The following is a 20,483-nucleotide window of genomic DNA, read 5'->3' on the forward strand; positions in this document are numbered from 1 at the left end:
AAGTAAGGTGGTCTGGTTTTATAGGGAAAGGATGCTATTAATTTTTTAAAATAACTCTCTCTACCAGCTCTCTGACAGGAGTAGTAAAACTTGGCTTACATATAGCAGGCCTGCCTCTTTCTGACCATGAAAACTAATGAAGGCACACAAAAGATCAGAGTGACAGCCACCAAACCCTCACATAATTAAGCTCTGGGCATGAATCAGTCACTCATTCATTCTATGAACTAAAAATAATATATAAAAGCTCTTATCACTGATCTACTTTTATCTCTACAGGAGCTTAGTAGCAATAGTTGTTGTTGGGAGTATCACTTCATTATTAACCTTATTAGTGAGGAAAGTTCAAAGTAAAATCCTAAATTAGTAGTCTTCAAAATGACATGTTTCAGGTTCTTCTGTTCTCCAGGGTCACAAATGGAGGTTGTCCACGGTGTACTGAAATTCCAAATCTCAGAACTCTCAGTCTTTGGAAAAAACCAGTGGGCTGGGCGCTGAAGTAACTGACCCCAGAGTCTCATCGTGCCCATGACCAAAAGAATGACCAGGTAAATAGACCAGTCCAGGATGGGAGAAGCTAGCGGGCACGCTGTTAAATCAATGCTAACCCCCTTATGTCTGGGGAATCCCAGTGTGGACGCTAAACACAAATGGGCCCTTCTCAAGCCTCCTCTGCAGCTAGTTCATGGCAGCTGACCTAGATCATAATGATCAGATGCATCATACCCTGTGATTGGGAAGTAGGCATAGAAGGCTCTCCAAGAACAGTTGCAGGAAGATCTGAGTTCCCGGGCAGCAGTGTGCAGGGTCAGAAATATTCCACAGTACAATAAAGTCTCCCTGCGGTTCCTCACTGCACAGCCTCCACACCTGGTTTTCAGCCATAATAGCCATTCTATAAGCTATCCAACATTTTTAAAATCACCTTTCTGGCTTAAATCAGTCAGTCCAGCTACTTCGAAGACTGGCAACTTGGCCAAGTGAGATACCTCACTCATCTCAGACATGCTCTTCCTTTGCTTTCTTGCCTCACATGACCTCGCCCTCTGTCCCTTCCACCCAGAAGTCTTCTCCTTTGCTTTTTCCATTAGTCAAAACTCTTCCATCTTTTAAGCCCCAGCATAAGTGTTATTTCCCTCCTAAATATAACAGCAAACACAATGAGCACTTCCTAAAGGCCAGGCATTCTTCTCATTTCATCGTCACAAAAACAGTAGGAGGTAGGTAGTAGCATTAGCCTTAGTTTACAGTGGTGGAAACTGTAGCAAAAATTAAAGAAATTGCCCAAGGTCGCAGAGCTAGTAAGCAGTGATGAAGCTAGAATTCAAATCCAAGACAACTGACTCCAGATCTCTGCTCTTAACCAGGGAACACCAAATTACAGCCCATGAGTCAAATCTACCCTACGAGCCAAATATGACTCTCAGCCTGTTTTTATACACCCTTGCTCTAAGAACCGTTTTCACATTTTTAAGTGGTTGCAGGGGGGAATCAAAAGTATAATAATACTTCATGGTCCATGAAAATTATATGAAATTCAAATTTCAACATCCATAAATAAAAGTTTTATTGAAGCAACATACTGTCTTGTGGCTGCTTTCATGCTATTAACAGCAGAGTTGAGTAGCTACAACACAGACAATATGGTCAGAAAGCCCACAAAGTCTCAAATATTTTCTGTCTGGCCTTCACTGAAAAAGTTTAAGATGCCCCTTTTAACCACTGCATTCTATTGCCTCTCTTAAAAAAGACTTCCCTGATCCCTGACTTCTCCCAAACTGGAATAAATCTTTCCCTTCTCTGGTATTTACATGGCATTTGATCTCTCTTATAACAGGTTGTCTATTTTGCTTTGACTTTCTTTTGCTTGAGCAGACTGCAAATTTCTTGAAGGCAGGAAGTCATCTTTTTCACTTCAGATTCCTCTTATTGCCTCATTTATTATTGCCAGTCAATAAATACTTGCTGATTTGAAAAAATATTGCAGTGTAAACTTTTAAACAGATTTTCCTAACATGAACATGAATCACAGAAATAAATCACAGACCGGACTCCATGCTGGCAGAGTGGATAATAATGGGCACGCTTGATCACTAGTGGTGGGTATATAAATTGGTATAGCCTTCTGAAGGGGCAGTTCTGCCTCGTTTATCTAATACCCTAGAAGTATGCATTTTTTAGGACTTAGAATTCCACTGCTGAAACTGTGGAAAGAAAGAAGCAGACCAGTGTGCAAAAATGTAAAAATGTATGCAATAACATTAGTCACAGGAGCTAACATATTTACTAAATACATATCACGTGCTTGGCACTGAGCTAACTCCTTTATTTATTTTTTCCCCTAGTCACAATTTAATTATTTTTTAATTTTAGATTTTTTTTTATTGAGGTAACACTGGTTTATAACATTACATAAGTTTCTTGTATACAACATTGTATTTCTACATCTATATGCACTACAGTATTCTCGCCACCAAAAATTTAGTTTCCATCCATCACGATACAGTTGACCCTCTTTATTCATTTTACCATCCCCACCCCCACAACCCCTCTGATAACCAGTACTCTGTCCCCTGCATCGACATGTTTTTGTTTGGTTTGGTTATTTTGTTTATATTCCACATATGCATGAAATCATATGTATCCATCTTTCCCTGACTTGTTTCACTTACTGAACTAAGTTCTTTAAATATGAAGCCTCACAACCCTTAGAATAAACATTTTTAAGAGCTCTATTTTATAGATGAGGAAATTAAAATTCAAGAGGTTAAATAACATTGTCCAAAGTTAGAGGATTACAGATGACTCTTTTTTTAAGGGGAAGACTACAGCTGATTAATCTGATATTATTAGTATTTTCTAAATTTACAACTATAATAAGCATATATGTATCATTTTTAGGGCAATAAGACAGCACAGACCTTACTCCTGCATTCCCTGCTCCTTTCCCCACCTTCAGAAGCTCAGGGAAAATAATCCACAACAGAACAAGCCAATGTCCTTTTTAATTTACTTTGCAAAGCATGGTTTTAAAAAAGTATCCATCCTTGACTTTGACACAGGAATAGTATTTTTTCACATAAATGAGCCTTGGGAATAACATTCTGGATCTATGTGTTTCCCATATAGTATCCTTCAGCTAGTTCTTATGGTTTGCCAACATGTAAGTAGACAGAAAATTATGTTGTGACTTGTACTGAGTAAAAGACTCCTTGAACATGAGAATGGATTTGTCTATAATTAGAACAGCTTAAAGAGGAAGAACCCCACCCTGCCTGTAAATATCCAGAGTTACTGCATAACCTCAAATTACTAAGTCTGCGACTTTTTTGGATCCACGCTTTTTTGCCTCTGATCCAAAAACACTAGCACAGGACCTCCTTCCATATCTACACTGAATTAACACAGATACTTCCCAAGTTAGATCTATTAGATGCTAAGATAGTCACATAAAACTCAGAGCCACACCTTACCTCTTCTGGCACAATAATTAGTGGGTATTTGTCCTCAGATAAAAAGTTGAAAATAACCCATATTTTAAATGCATCTTCTTCCATAATGAACAGGGGATTCTTTGTGAGATTTTTTTTGACACAGAGGGTCCAACACATCCTATTGAATTCAATCTTGTCAAAGTTGTCTTGGACCTAAAAAGAAATGAGGAAAAATTCCAATGAATCAGTCCTAAATAAGTAGCACGTAAACCAAGTAAAACAGAAAGACAAAGCCTACTACAGGCTTCCATTTTAATCAATCCAGTTAACCAATAACCATTTCCTAGTAGTTGCTTAGGTACCACACTTTCAAAGGTTCAATTAAGAATGTTATATTGAGCCTGACACTGAAGTAACACTTGCTCATGTGACTCACTTGGCACATGAAATACTAGCTTGTCAAGTAATTTTTTCATGTATAAATATTATCTTCTCAACAGACTACCAATCTTGGTATAGGAGTTAAGAATGTCAGTTATTCAATATGAGCTACATGCATATATTATTCTTACCTATATGGTCAAAGAAGATACTTTCTCTTGGGAAAAACTATTTAACTGAAATTCTAAAAAGACAGCTCTGCCACTCGGTCATTCAATCATGTATTCACATTCCCTCAGGGTCTACTGGTACGCTTCCGTGGTGGCTCAGATGGTGAAGAATCTGCCTGCAATGCAGGAGACCTGGGTTCAATCTCCAGGTCAGGAAGCTCCCCTGAAAAGGGAATGGTAACCCACTCCAGTACTCTTGCCTGGAGAATCCCATGGACAGAGGAGCCTGGTGGGCTGTAGTCTGTGGGACTGAAAAAAATCAGACACGACTGAAGCGACTTGGCACGCATGCACAAAAATGAGCCAACTACTAAGCTACGGAAGGATATAAAGAAACTACTCTAGTGGTCGAGTGGCTAAGACTCTGTGCTCCCAATGCAGGGGGCCTGGGTTTGATCCCTGGTCAGGGAATTACATCCCACGTGTCGCAACTAAAGATCCAGCCCAGCCAAATAAAGAAATAAATAAATAGGTTTTTAAAAATTAAGGATATAAAGATGAAGAATAACTTGGTCCCTGCTCTTAGAATAGTCACAGTTTATTATGAAAAACAGACATGCAAACAGACAAATCTTAACATAACACAGTGTATGATTCAATAGTTTTTACTCATTCAACTGATAAAAGTTAGACAGTAGTCATTATCTGCCAGGGACATCACAGAGAAACTGAATATTTTGGGTTGGACAAAAAGTTTGTTTGAGTTTTCCCAAAAGAGCCTGAAGAAAAACCCTAATGAACTTTTTGGCCAACTCAATACTGCTAGCCCTTGTCTCCAAGGAATGTCAAGACAATCACAATATAGTGTCGTAAGTATTACACAGATGTAAACAGAGGCTTCTGTGGGAACACTGAGGAGCTAACAACCCAATCTTAAGAACTGGGGAAAGATTTACAGAAAAGGTGACGGAGCTGAGTCCCAAAGAACCATCGAGAGTCAAACAGTTTGAAAACGAAGACTGTTACAGGTAGAACAGAATGTGAGTCAGCCCAGAGGTGGACACAACCATGGTCAGTTTAGAAATGCAGAAGATTAATATGAATGGGCTACTTGGTACTGAGGGTGGTATAAGTCAGGCTCTTCGTAAGTGCAAATCACAGAAACTATCTTGAGTTCCTTTAAACAGATAAAGAATGTATTGGAAAAGCAATGGGTAACCTCAAAGATCTAACACAAAGGCTAAAACATCTAGACTCTAAAACTAAGCCATTAACAATCCAGGTTAAGCAGTCAGAACTGCAGCTGAAACTACTCGTGGTACCAGCAGGTGGAGACACCACGGTCAGTATAACAGGAGGCCATCGCTGCCGCCACTGATCCAGTACTTGATCTTCCATGTCACTCACTGCAGGGTCAGAGTCACCCTGGGTCACATTTCTATGCCCGAGCTGCCAGGAAGCAGGGAAAGTGAGTATCTAAACTCAATATGTGAGATATGAGACAGGTCCTGTCCTCCTTCCAGACACAGGAAAGAATTCAGATACCAGACAGTCAGAAAAAAAAAAACAAAAAACGCCCACTGTATGTGGCACGGTGAAAGACTAGGCTAGAGAGAGAGTGAAGACCAGATCATGAAGAGCCATATATATAATTCAGGGTAAAGAGTTAGGATTTATCTGTACTGGAGGAGTGGGAGGGAGCAACATACACAACCCGCATTTTAAAGCCATACTGGGGACAGTATGGAAACATGAGCAAAGAAATTCTGTTTAGAGACAGAGATGAACAAAGTGTGTATAACCTAAGGAAGAAGTCACTAGTTGGCTGCAGGAAGAAGTTTCTCTTTCTGGTTGGCAAACCAGTTTCCCAAGAGTAAGAAGATATCCGTTGTGCTCTGCCTTCGGCACCGAGTCTCCGTCTGCCACCATTTCCCATGCCCCCAATATACACAAATGACCCCAAGAAGGGAAAGTAACAGCTACTGCTTCTCTTTTTTCTTTCCTTTTCTTTTTTTTTTCTTTTTAACACCATTTATTGAGGACTTAGCATATGCTTGGCATTTTAAATGCAGTTTCTCATTTAAACTTTGTGTTGGCCCCCTAAAGGTTAAATATATTCCTCATTTTACAGATCAGGAAACACATTCAGGAAAATTGGGTACCAAGTTTACATGACTAGTAAATATCAAGACTGGAGTTTAAATCAAAGCTCACATTCTATCTCTTTTTTCTATGCCCAACTGCTTATAGAACTCAGTAGACGGAGGACTCTATTTATATGATGGAAGACTTCTCTACAGGACTAGTCTCAAAGGCCACTTTATCAACTCTAAACACCCACAGCCCTAAAAAGCACTAAGTGGAAGATACGCCACCAGGGGAAATGACATATGCATGGAAGCACAAAGCTCTGCTCCGAGGAACAAGAAGTGATTCTATGTGGATCATGTGGTCAATTAGACTTCCTGAGAGGGAGTGGCCAGATTTATGGCTAGAAAAGCAAACACAGACAGAAATCACAAAGAGCTTTATAATTTCAATAAATAAATAGCCTTAGGAACCACCCCCCCCCCCCCCCCGCCCATTTTAGAGCAAAGAACAGCCAGGTCATCTGCAGCCCAGATCAGCACTTTGCAGAAAAGACAGTATTTGGGGCAGACTTCAAAGCACAGTGAAACAGTACAAGGAACAGTGCTGCAAAGGATAGGAAAGGAGACTGCATCAGCAAAGGCATGGCAGGGGCAGCACACCAACCGTGTTTGGGGAACAGCCACAGGAGGAAGGGGACAAAACAAGGAGAAAGAAAGATGAAGTGCTCAATTATGTGACTCTTCAACCTGCAGTTCTACTAAGATATTTATGTCGTCTGAAGACACTCAAAGAAGGAACTGTAACCTAAGAGGAAAGGCAGATTTGTGAATCAACTGCATGCTGACAAGGACTGAAGCCACAACGGTCAATGAGATCACTGAGAGCAAACTCAAAGTGAGAAAAGAGATGGAATCGAAACAGAACCTCAAAGGATTTGCACATTTACAAAGTGAGGGAAGGATGAGGAATTATGACGCCTGGAAGAACAATCAAAGTGGCAGGAGAACCACAAAGACATAAAAACAGAGTGAGCAAACAATAAGAAGAAGGTCTGACCAACCAGTAGTCTCCCCCTTTATCCATGAGGGATAAGTTCCAAGACCCCCAGTGGACATCTGAAACCACATGTGTTTTTTTCCTATACATAACAAGTCTATGATACAGTTTAATTTACAAATTAGGCATAATAGAAGATTAACAATAATAATAACAAAAAAAATCATAAACAACATATTGTAATAAATGTTATATGAATGTGGTCTCTCTCTCAGAATATCTTACTGTACAAATGTTAATGCCTTTTCCATCTTTAAGCACTTAATGTGTACTTGGCCATGACTTTTGCAGTTTTGAGATGCAACAGGAAAACTAACAGAATTTGTTTTTCCTTCTTCACAATTTCACGGATACAAGATTCATTCTTACCAAACATATTAGCAACGTCAGCATGTTTTCTTTCCTTATTAAGTAGAGAAGTTTCAACTTTTCACTTAAAGGAAGTACTTTAAAGCTTCTCTTTGGCCTATGTAACTTGCCAGCATCACCACTCTTGTGCTTTGGGTCCATTTTTAAGTCAATAAGAGTTACTTGGTAATTCTCTGGTCATTCAGTGGTTAGGACCTGGAGCTTTCACTGTTGTGGCCCTGGTTCAATCCCTGGCCAGGGAACTAAAATCCTGCAAGTTATGTGACATGGCCAAAAAAAAAAGGATGGGGGTTACTTGAACACATTCTCATGTGTTCACTGTAATACCATGACAGTCAATTTGATAACCCAGATGGGTATTAACTGACTAACAGGTGGGACACACAGCACAAAGGGACGATTCACGTCCTGGGAAGGATGGAGCAAAAACGTGCAATTTCATCGCACTACTCTGAAGAACATACAATGAACTATGAATTCTTTATTTCTGGAATTTTCTGTTTAATATTTTCAGACCACAGCTGACAACAGGTAACTAAAACCAAGGAAAGAGAAACTACAGATAAGGAGGGGCTGCTGCAGTGCCAAATGCTACAGAGAAATTAAGAAGGAGTCATTTGAGAAAAGACTGCTGGTTTTGCAACTGACTGGTCACTAGTTAATTATCTTCAAGACAGCCAAGAAGTCTGTGTATAAAGTCAGACTGCAATGGGATCAGAAACCAACAAAATTCTCCATAAATTAGCTTTCCCAGGAAATAAATAGTGGCTCTTTGATGCAAGTGCAAGTGCTCAGTGTCTTACTTAATTTTAATGAGTTGCCTGTTTGGCTTATTACTTCTTTATATTCTAATCTGTCAATAATATTCTTTAGTTTACACACATTCAAAGGTAAAAGTGTATTAAATGATGGCATTTACACCCTTTAAAAAAGGGGACAAAATCAGATCATACAGGAAAAGTCCACAATTAACATCCTACTCAAAGGTGAAAAACTGAAAGCTTTTCCTCTAAGATCAAGAACAAGATAAGGATGCCCACTCTCACCACGTCTATTCAATACAGTTCTAAAAGTCCCAGACACAGAGATTAGGCAAGAAATGCAAATAAAAGCCATCCAAATTGGAAAGAAAGAAGCAATGACAATCTGAAAAGAAAATTAAGGAAACAATCTGATTTGCAATAGCATCAAAAATACTAGGGAGTAAACTGAACCAAGGAGGTAAAAAGACTTGTATACAGAAAATTACAAAACATTACTCAAAGAAACTAAAGATGACATAAATAAATGGAAAGACATCCTATGTTCATGGAATGAAAGACTTAACACTATTAAATGCCCACACTATCCAAAGCAATTTATTATAGATTCAATGCAATCTCCATCAAAATTTCAATGGCTTTTTTTTTTTTTTTTGTAGAAACAAAAAACATTATCCTAAAATTCATACAGAATCTTAAAGGTCCACGATAGTTAAAACAATCTTGAGAAAAACAAAGGTGGAAGCCTTACACTTCTTGATTTCAAAACCTACTACAAAGATACAGTAATCAAAACAGTGTGTACTAGGGAATTCCCTGGCAGTCCAGTGATTAGGATTCCATGCTTCCACTGCAGGGAGCATGGGTTTGAATCCTGGTTGGAAACTAAGGTCCTGCAAGTCATTCAGCATGACCAAAAAACAAGAAGAAGAAAGAAAAAACAAACAGTATGGTACTGGCATAATGACAGACACACAGACTAATAAAACAGAATAGAAAGCCCAGAAATAAACCCTCATTTATACTTAAAGGCCAGTCTGTTCAACAAAAGGTGTTGGAAAATCTGAATGTCCACATGCAACAGAATGAAGACGGCCCCTTATCTTATACCATATTCATAAATTAAGTTCAAAATGGAGTAAAGATCTAAATGTAAGACCCGAAAGTATAAAACTCCTAGAAGAAAATATAGAGGAAAAACTTCATGATACTGGAATGAGCAATGATTTCTTAGATATGATGCTAAAAAAGCACAGGCAACAAAAGCAAAATTAGACTAAATAACATCAAACTTAAAAGCTCCTGCACATACCAAAAAGAAAAAAAAAAAAACCTATCAACATGGATGAAACAGTTCTTGCCATCCGAGAACTTACACTCCAGGGGAGTAATAAGGTATCAAACCATACAGCAATAATACAACCCCCTGTATGGTGAAAACTGTGGTAAAAAAGAAAAGCAGAGAATGTCGCAAGCGTCCATTACAGGAAAGCTGGTTAGGTCTAGAATGGGTGCGGTGCTACCTGGAGAAACCTCCCTGAGGAAGTGACAATCAAGCCGAGACCTCCACATGACGGGTGGTGGAAACCTTACAGCAGAGGAAGCAGCATGTCTGAAGGCTCTGTGGCAAGAAGGGTCTTAGTAATCTGAGGAAGGCCAAGGTGGTTGCCCTGAAGTGAGCAAGAGGGAGGGGAGAGAAGGCTATAGAGGCTGCAGAAGCCAAACTGAACATGGCCCTGCAGGTCATGATAAAGATGCTGGACTTACCTAAAAACAAGCCATTGAAGGGTATGGGTTCAATATCCAATGTGACCTCAATTAAAACAAATCCGTAAGTTGAAATGGTCTCTAGGCCCATTCAAAACTATAAAAGGTCTAAAAATCTATGATTCCATACTCTATCTCATCTACAGGAACAAACTGGCTCCAAAATTCTAGTTTGCATCACACATATTAAATCAATAGTCTCACATTTAATAATAATTGCTGCTAGTGGTTTCAAGGTGTCCAAACTGAAGATAATTTCCAAGAAAGAAACATGCAGAGTGGTTCTTATTTTTACATAAAATTTTTACTTTACACCAAGATTCATACATATGAAGAATAAGATACCACCTCAATTCTGACTCAAAGTACTAAAAGTATTTATAAAACTAAACTCACATGTTCTCTAAACTAGAAACTTTATGCAAACCCAGCTCAAGACTAAAGTTGTTGTGGAACAGAAACAGTTCTCAAAAGACAGGGAAATTAGTCAATTTAGTGCTTAAGAAACTGCAGAAATTTTTCTCAGAAAGCATTCATACTCTTTGATCAATAATTCTACTTCAATTACTTGTTGTTCAATCAATACTTGTTGATTATCCTAACAAGAGAACCAGAGTCAGACAAAGATTCACCTAGGATAGTCACTATTATTTAAGAGTGGGGAAAAAAATAAAAAGTCCACCAAGAAAAGGCATGGTTATAAAGTACAAAACTATTATACAATCACTGAATACCACTTAGTACTTGGGTGACCTTAAGCAAGCATTTAACCCAAGGCCCATCTCCTCATCTTTAAAATGGTGGTAATGATGGTACTTAACCTACAGAGTTGACATAAAGACTTTATTAGAACACCTGTTTAAAACATTTAGTATCTGAAACACAATAGACTCTAAATAAATATTAGCATCTTTGTACTCAAGGTTTTTTAAAAAAATTCAATGACATGGGACAGGCAATATTAATGTTAAGTGTTCAATATGATCCCTTGAAAAACAATATATAAAAACATTTTAAAAAATAAAGACTTGGGAGTTCCTTGGCAGTCCACACTTTTCACTGCTAAGCGTGCATGTGCAATCTCTGGTTGGGGAACTGTGATCCCACAAGCCAGGCAGTGTGGCCACAAAAATAAAATAAAAATAAAAACTCAAAACAAACATATCAGAATGCTAACAGTGACTGCCTATGCACGTTAAAACTATGGATGATACACATTTTCTTAATAAGTTCTTTTTTTCTTAACTTCAACAATACCCTTTTATTACCTTTACAATAAAAAACAAATTTTAAAAACAGTATTTTATATTAATTATCAGTGAGATGTAAATAGAAACACAGTAAGCTATGTACTTCATATCCACTGGAATGGCTACAATAAAAACAAAATGCTGATAAGCATATGAAGAAATTGGACCCCTCAGCCGCTGCTGGCAGAAAGTAAAATGCACAGCTGCATTGGAAAACAACTTGACAGTTCCTCAAAAAGTTAAACACAGAGTTGCCACATAACCCAAATTTCATTCCTAGGTATATAACCAACAACTGAAAACATACCTCCACACAAAAATTGAACATGCATGCTCACTGCAGTAAATTCATGATAACCAGAAAGTGGGAAGAAAACAAAACATCCATCATCCAATGAATGTGCCAACAAAATATGGTATATCCATAATGGAATATTTTTTGGACATGAAAAGAAATGAAGTACTGTAATGTGCTACAACATGGATGAACTTTGAAAACATGATGCTAAGTGAAAGAAGACAGACACAAAGGTCACATAGTTCCAGTCACATTGTATAAGTCCAGACAGAGGTAAACCCATAGAGGTCTAAGTAAATCCAGAGGTAAAAAGTAGATTAGTAGGTTGCCTACAGCTGAGGGGGAGCAGAGTAAGTGCTAATGGATATGGTTTTTACCACCAAATTGTACACTTTAAATATTCTTGTAAGGTATATGAATTATATCTCACTAAAGCTATTTTAAAAAACAATACTTCTGGGAATCCCCTGGCTCTCCAGTGGTTAGGACTCTGTGCTTCTGTAGGAGGCACAAGTCTGATCCCTAGTTGAGGAACTAAGATCCCACATGCCCCACACCGCAGGCATAAATAAATAAGGTTACTCTCCCTCTTGATTACTGTAATCAAGAACTGACACTTTAAAAAAAAACGTAAGATTTCTTTAGACTACATCAGTTTTAGATTTATATTGTTGGCCACGGTGTTCAATGACATAACATCATTCATACTTCTCAGCATGGAACCTCTTCAATTTCTCAGAAGTTTTTAGTCCTGCATAACTTTGCAAACATGATGAAAATGTACAGTCCAACTTGGCCACTGTTCTAAATTAATACTATGTAACTTTCAAGCAACAATGAAAGAAAAAACAACACAGGCTAAAGGATAATAAGAAAGAATCATATAAAAGCCTGGTTTGGGGAATTTAAGAGCAGCACCCCTTCCTATCAGGCTTCCCAGTGGCGCTAATGGTAAAGAACCCACCTGCCAATGCAGGAGACTTAAGAGAGGCAGGTTCCATCCCTGGGTCAGGAAGATCCCTGGAGTAGGGCATGGCAATCCACTCCAGTATGTTTGCCTGGAGAATCCCATTAACAGGAGAGCCTGGCGGAATCAGTCCAAAGGGTTGCAAAGAGTCGGACACAACTGAAGCAACTCAGCACACACGCATGCACCCTTTCCTATTAAATGATACTTGTTAGGTATACATTTGACAACATTTTGAGTGCTGAAGTCATATTCACTCCACTAAGAGAAATTTGAAAACTCATTTTATGGCAGAACTATAACTAAGGGACAGCAAGCATCTGGGAAGAAAGTATAACATCCAGCCTAAGGAAACAGAATGCAGACTGCTAGAGAGAAGAAACATTATATTGAACAAAAATGGTTCTCTTTGTGTATCTTTCTTTTGCGTGTGTGTGTGTGTGTGTTCCCAAAACAAAATTAAAACAAAAACAACAACAAAAGGATTACATTAGAAAGCAGTAAATCCCCCAATTAGGACCTGGCTTATTGACAAAGGATTACTGGTTTTTAGTCAAATAGCCCAGACCAACTTTTAATGTGTAGAATCAGGGAAAAGAACTGACAATGATTTGGATGAAGAAGCCAACTAGGCTATTAAAGCTCATGAAAGGTTTAGATTGCCTCATAACACACTGAGGCAGAACTAGATTTTTTTTTTAATTAATTAATTAGGGTTGTGCTGGGTCTTTGTTGCTGACACAGGCTTTCTCTAGCTGCAGCGAGTGGGGGTTGCTCTTCATGGTGGTGCATAGGCTTCTCACTGCAGAGCACAGGCTCAATGGTGAGCGGGCTTCACCAGTTGTGGGGCACAGGCTTAGCTGCCCCTCGGTATGTGAGATCTTCCCGGACCACAAATTGAACCCAAGTCCCCTGCACTGGCTGGCGGATTCTTATCCACTGTACTACCAGGAGAGTCTCAGAACCAGTTTCCAATGTAGTCTACTGGGGCTCAAAATTTAAAAAGTAACAATATACCACTTTCTTCAATTATTCATTGTCAGATAATCCAGGCACAGTGTTTTTTTGCCCTAAAAATGTGGGGAGGAGCTCACAAAAATTCAAAAATTCTTCCTGGATGTTTATAGAATCCTATTCTTTACTTTAAAAAAAAGGAATTTAACAAACAAGAAAAAAGTTAGCAATCAGCAGAGGCAAAATAGTCAATACATGAACACACAAATCATCATCTGAAATCTCAGGAAAGCTGAAAATAAATTCTATCAATGTGAAGAACAAGAATTATTCCCTCTGAAGAAGCAAACACAGAAACCAAATGGAAAAATAATTTTTTGCAAAGCAAGTTTCATTATAGTTTATCTCTTGGTCTCAATCCCTTCTGAGTAACTCTCTTAGGCAAAGGCAGAAAAACCTCTCAAATAATTGGCGGGGGCAGGGCCGGGGGAAAAATGACCAAACTGAACACTGAGGAACACCAGATACTGAAGGAGAAGAAGAAAAAAAAATTACATTAAAACAGTTGAGAAAGAACCTAAGGGAACTAGACGCTGGATGAGAGAGTTTGAGATGATCAGAATGGTTTTTAAACCACTTTCCCCTGGCCCCTACTATATATCCAGTAACTGGGAAAGTATTAATTCTGTAAAGTAGTAATTAATCCCTCAATAGTACATACAGTTAAAAGTACTCTGGTCTAAAAGTGAAATCGCTTAGGTTCAAAACCTATCTACCCCTTATTAGCTATGTTCTCTATTTCCTCCTGAGTTAAATGGGGATAAGAATTCCAGTTATGCATCATAGGATTAGCGTGAGGATCAAATCAGACTGTGTGTGTATGTATGTATAAATGCACATATTGCAAATGTTTACTCATCATTTCATATATTCATTAAATAACTGATGACAATCTCTAAGTTTTCTGTTAACACTCTTCAGTCACTACTGGCATTTTTTTTCAACCAAGTTTCAAAACAAGGCAACAATCTGCTCAATTTAAACCCACACCATGGAAACCTTGGCTGCTTTATTTGGACTGAAAGCCTGGCAAAATTCCACTCCAGGTGGCTAAGCAATAATAAACAAGGGCTCACTGTTTCATCACATTCTCACTTGCTCTGTGAATAAGATTTTTCCCAAATTTAGTGGCTAATTTTGGACTTCTTAAACACTGCTATAGTCACTCAGTTCAGTTCAGTTCAGTCACTCAATCGTGTCTGACTCTTTGCAATCCCGTGGACTGCAGCACACCAACCTTCTTATCCATCACCAACTCCCAAAGCCTGCTCAAACTCATGCCCATCGAGTCGGTGATGCCATCCAATCATCTCATCCTCTGTTGTCCCGTTCTCCTCCCTTCAGTCTTTCCCACCATCAGGGTCCCTTCCAATGAGTCAGCTCTTTGCATCAGGTGGCCAAACTATTAAAGGTTCAGCTTCAGCATCCGTCCTTCCAATGAGTATTCGGGACTGATTTCCTTTATGATGGACTGGTTTGATCTCCGTGCTGTCCAAGGGACTCTCAAGAGTCTTCTCCAACAGTTCAAAAGCATCAATTGTTCCACACAGCTTTCTTTATGGTCCAACTCTCACATCCATACATGACTACGGGAAAAACCACAACTTTGACAATACAGACCTTTGTCAGTAATAAAATAATGTTTCTGCTTTTTAATATGTTGTCTAGGTTTGTCATATAGTTTCTCCCCCACTTACAAAACTTTTAAATACCTGAATACTAAAACAAAGAACATTATAAAACTTTAAAACTCAGGATGTTTAAAGAAAGTTACATCAAGGAGAACAAAATGTGGTATCAGGGTACAGCACCTCAAGATATTCAACCATGTCTCTCAATCCAGTCTTCCAGCCCACACAAATTCTAGCACTGAAAAATGGCAATTTCCAGGTTTCTGAGACTTTCCCAGTATGTTCCATACATTTTTTTTAGTAACAGACATAATTCTACTTTTTGTTTTTTTAATTTTTAAGCTCAAACACATGCACACAGCAGGCCATCAAACATTTGCCAAATATAAGACATATTTACTGTGTGAACTGTTTCTGGTTTTGATTTTGGTTTAAATAAACTGCAATTTTGATGACATGATCCTCTACATAGAAAACCCTAAAGACTCTACCAGAAAATTACTAGAGCTAATCAATGAATATAGTAAAGTTGCAGGATATAAAATTAACACACCGAAATCCCTTGCATTCCTATATACTAACAATGAAAAAACAGAAAGAGAAATTAAGGAAACAATACCATTCACCATTGCAACAAAAAGAATAAAATACTTAGGAGTATATCTACCTAAAGAAACAAAAGACCTATACATGGAAAACTATAAAACACTGATGAAAGAAATCAAAGAGGACACAAACAGATGGAGAAACATACCATGTTCATGGATTGGAAGAATCAATATTGTCAAAATGGCTATTCTACCCAAAGCAATCTATAGATTCAATGCAATCCCTATCAAGCTACCAACGGTATTTTTCACAGAACTAGACCAAAGAATTTCACAATTTGTATGGAAATACAAAAAACCTCAAATAGCCAAAGTAATCTTGAGAAAGAAGAATGGAACTGGAGGAATCAACCTGCCTGACTTCAGACTCTACTACAAAGCCACAGTCATCAAGACAGTATGGTACTGGCACAAAGACAGAAATATAAATCAATGGAACAGAATAGACTAGCCCAGAGATAAATCCACGAACCTATGGACACCTTATCTTTGACAAAGGAGGCAAGGATATACAATGGAAAAAAGACAACCTCTTTAACAAGTGGTGCTGGGAAAACTGGTCAACCACTTGTAAAAGAATGAAACTAAAAAAAAAAAAAAAAAAAATGAAACTAGAACACTTTCTAACACCATACACAAAAATAAACTCAAAATGGATTAAAGATCTAAATGTAAGACCAGAAACTATAAAACTCCTAGAGGAGAACATAGACAAAACACTCTCCGACATAAATCACAGCAAGATCCTCTATGACCCACCTCCCAGAATGTTGGAAATAAAAGCAAAACTAAACAAATGGGACCTAATGAAACTTAAAAGCTTTTGCACTACAAAGGAAACTATAAGTAAGGTGAAAAGACAGCCCTCAGATTGGGAGAAAATAATAGCAAATGAAGAAACAGACAAAGGATTAATCTCAAAAATATACAAGCAACTCCTGCAGCTCAATTCCAGAAAAATAAATGACCCAATCAAAAAATGGGCCAAAGAACTAAACAGACATTTCTCCAAAGAAGACATACAGATGGCTAACAAACACATGAAAAGATGCTCAACATCACTCATTATTAGAGAAATGCAAATCAAAACCACAATGAGGTACCATTACACGCCAGTCAGGATGGCTGCTATCCAAAAGTCTACAAGCAATAAATGCTGGAGAGGGTGTGGAGAAAAGGGAACCCTCTTACACTGTTGGTGGGAATGCAAACTAGTACAGCCACTATGGAAAACAGTGTGGAGATTCCTTAAAAAACTGGAAATAGAACTGCCATATGACCCAGCAATCCCACTTCTGGGCATACACACTGAGGAAACCAGATCTGAAAGAGACACGTGCACCCCAATGTTCATCGCAGCACTGTTTATAATAGCGAGGACATGGAAATAACCTAGATGCCCATCAGCAGACGAATGGATAAGGAAGCTGTGGTACATATACACCATGGAATATTACTCAGCCGTTAAAAAGAATTCATTTGAATCAGTCCTAATGAGATGGATGAAACTGGAGCCCATTATACAGAGTGAAGTAAGCCAGAAAGATAAAGAACATTACAGCATACTACCACATATATATGGAATTTAGAAAGATGGTAACGATAACCCTATATGCAAAATAGAAAAAGAGACACAGAAATACAGAACAGACTTTTGAACTCTGTGGGAGAATGTGAGGGTGGGATGTTTCAAAAGAACAGCATGTATGCTATCTATGGTGAAACAGATCGCCAGCCCAGGTTGGATGCATGAGACAAGTGCTCGGGCCTGGTGCACTGGGAAGACCCAGAGGAATCGGGTGGAGAGGGAGGTGGGAGGGAGGATCGGGATGGGGAATACGTGTAAATCTATGGCTGATTCATATCAATGTATGACAAAACCCACTGAAATGTTGTGAAGTAATTAGCCTCCAACTAATAAAAAAATTTAAAAATAAATAAATAAAGAGAAAAAATAAATAAATAAATAAATAAACTGCAATTTGTTGGACATGGAAGCAACCTAGATGCCCATCAGCAGATGAATGGATAAGAAAGCTGTGGTATATATACACAATGGAATATTACTCAGCCATTAAAAAGAATACACTTGAATCAGTTCTAATGAGATGGATGAAACTGGAGCCCATTATACAGAGTGAAGTAAGCCAGAAAGATAAACACCAATACAGTATACTAACGCATATATATGGAATTTAGAAAGATGGTAACGATAACCCTACATGCAAGACAGAAAAAGAGACACAAATGTATAGAACAGACTTTTGGACTCTATGGGAGAAGGCGAGGGTGGGATGATCTGAGAGAACAGCATTGAAACATGTATACTATCAAGTGTGAAACAGATCGCCAGTCCAGGTTGGATGCATGAGACAAGTGCTCGGGGCTGGGGCACTGGGATGATCCAGAGAGATGGGATGGGGAGGGAGGTGGGAGGGGGGTTCAGGATGGGGAACACATGTAAATCCATGGCTGATTCATGTCAATGTATGGCAAAAACCACTACAATATTGTAAAGTAATTAGCCTCCAACTAATAAAAATAAATGAAAAAAAAAATCAAATAAATTAATAAACTGCAATTTTTTAAAAAGTAAAAATACAATGAGGTTGTAGTATGTTTTAAACACATTTTTATATAAAGTAGGGAAGACAACAACTTTTTGTCTTATTTATTTAAAGTCCATGATGCCAGAGTGCTAACATATACTTAAGGGGAAAAAATCAGGGAACTAGGCATTGTTTGTCCCAGAGGCACAGAGAAAGGGGGTCCTTTGGGTTTGACGGTCCACTGCAGGCTGTCTTGCTTCTAGTTCATACCGCCTGTATTTGATTAAAACAGGTACTGATAGGAAAGGGGGGGAATATACCTAATTGGACCCCTTATGTGGGATCTGGGCATGCTTCACATGCTAACCACTTGTCCTGTTGTTGCTGTAATTCAGTTGCTAAGTCACGTCCAACTCTTTGCAACCCCATGGACTGCAGCACGCCAGGTTTCCCTGTCCTTCACTATCTCCTGGAGTTTGCTCAAATTCATGTCCACTGAGTCGGTCATACTATCTAACCATCTCATCCTCTGCTGCCCTCTTCTCCTTTCACCTTCAATCCTTCCCAGCATCAGGGTCCCTTCCCATGAGTTGGCTCTTCGCACCAGGTGGCCAAAGTATTGGAGCTTCAGCATCAGCCCTTCCAGTGAATATTCAGGGTTGATTTCATTAGGGACTAGTTTGACCTCCTTGCTGTCCAAGGGATTCTCAAGAGTCTTCTCCAACACCACAATTCCAAAGCATCAATTCTTTGGCGCTCGGCCTTCCTTATGGTCCAACTCTCACATCCATACATGACTACTGGAGCTTTGACTATATGGACCTTTGTATGAAAAGTGATGTCTTTGTTTTTTATTCTTTTTTTTTTTTTTTTTTCCAGTGGGTTTTGTCATACATTGATATGAATCAGCCATGGATTTACATGTATTCCCAATCCCGATCCCCCCTCCCACCTCCCTCTCCACCCGATTCCTCTGGGTCTTCCCAGTGCACCAGGCCCAAGCACTTGTCTCATGCATCCCACCTGGGCTGGTGATCTGTTTCACCATAGATAGCATACATGCTGTTCTTTTGAAATATCCCACCCTCACATTCTCCCACAAAGTTCAAAAGTCTGTTCTGTATTTCTGTGTCTCTTTTTCTGTTCTGCATATAGGGTTATCGTTATCACCTTTCTAAATTCCATATACATGTGTCAGTATGCTGTAATGTTCTTTATCTTTCTGGCTTACTTCACTCTGTATAAGGGGCTCCAGCTTCATCCATCTCATTAGGACTGGTTCAAATGAATTCTTTTTACTGGCTGAGTAATATTCCATGGTGTATATGTACCACAGCTTCCTTATCCATTCATCTGCTGATGGGCATCTAGGTTGTTTCCATGTCCTGGCTATTATAAACAGTGCTGCGATGAACATTGGGGTGCACGTGTCTCTTTCAGATCTGGTTTCCTCAGTGTGTATGCCCAGAAGTGGGATTGCTGGGTCATATGGCAGTTCTATTTCCAGTTTTTTAAGGAATCTCCACACTGTTTTCCATAGTGGCTGTACTAGTTTGCATTCCCACCAACAGTGTAAGAGGGTTCCCTTTTCTCCACACCCTCTCCAGCATTTATTGCTTGTAGACTTTTGGATAGCAGCCATCCTGACTGGCGTGTAATGGTACCTCACTGTGGTTTTGATTTGCATTTCTCTAATAATGAGTGATGTTGAGCATCTTTTCATGTGTTTGTTAGCCATCTGTATGTCTTCTTTGGAGAAATGTCTGTTTAGTTCTTTGGCCCATTTTTTGATTGGGTCATTTATTTTTCTGGAATTGAGCTGCAGGAGTTGCTTGTATATTTTTGAGATTAATCCTTTGTCTGTTTCTTCATTTGCTATTATTTTCTCCCAATCTGAGGGCTGTCTTTTCACCTTACTTATAGTTTCCTTTGTAGTGCAAAAGCTTTTAAGTTTCATTAGGTCCCATTTGTTTAGTTTTGCTTTTATTTCCAATATTCTGGGAGGTGGGTCATAGAGGATCTTGCTTTGATTTATGTCGGAGAGTGTTTTGCCTATGTTCTCGATGTCTTTGTTTTTTAATATGCTGTCTAGATTTGTCACAGCTTTTCTTCTAAGGAGCAAGCTTCTTTTAATTTC

At 38.7% G+C, this 20,483-nt stretch overlaps 1 protein-coding gene across 2 annotated transcripts in view; it reads right to left on the reverse strand.

Annotated features, from left to right (window-relative positions):
- Window positions 1–20,483, reverse strand: part of SWAP70 (switching B cell complex subunit SWAP70) — an 86,102-nt gene that overhangs the window by 39,231 nt on the left and 26,388 nt on the right. For both annotated transcript variants that reach the window (XM_061147818.1, XM_061147811.1), the window contains exon 3: window positions 3,474–3,647. In XM_061147818.1, coding sequence (XP_061003801.1) covers window positions 3,474–3,647 — 174 coding nt within the window. The remainder of the gene's footprint in view (window positions 1–3,473; window positions 3,648–20,483) is intronic.

Source organism: Dama dama, chromosome 1 (assembly GCF_033118175.1).
Source record: "Dama dama isolate Ldn47 chromosome 1, ASM3311817v1, whole genome shotgun sequence".
In the NCBI taxonomy this organism is placed as follows: Eukaryota; Metazoa; Chordata; class Mammalia; order Artiodactyla; family Cervidae; genus Dama; species Dama dama.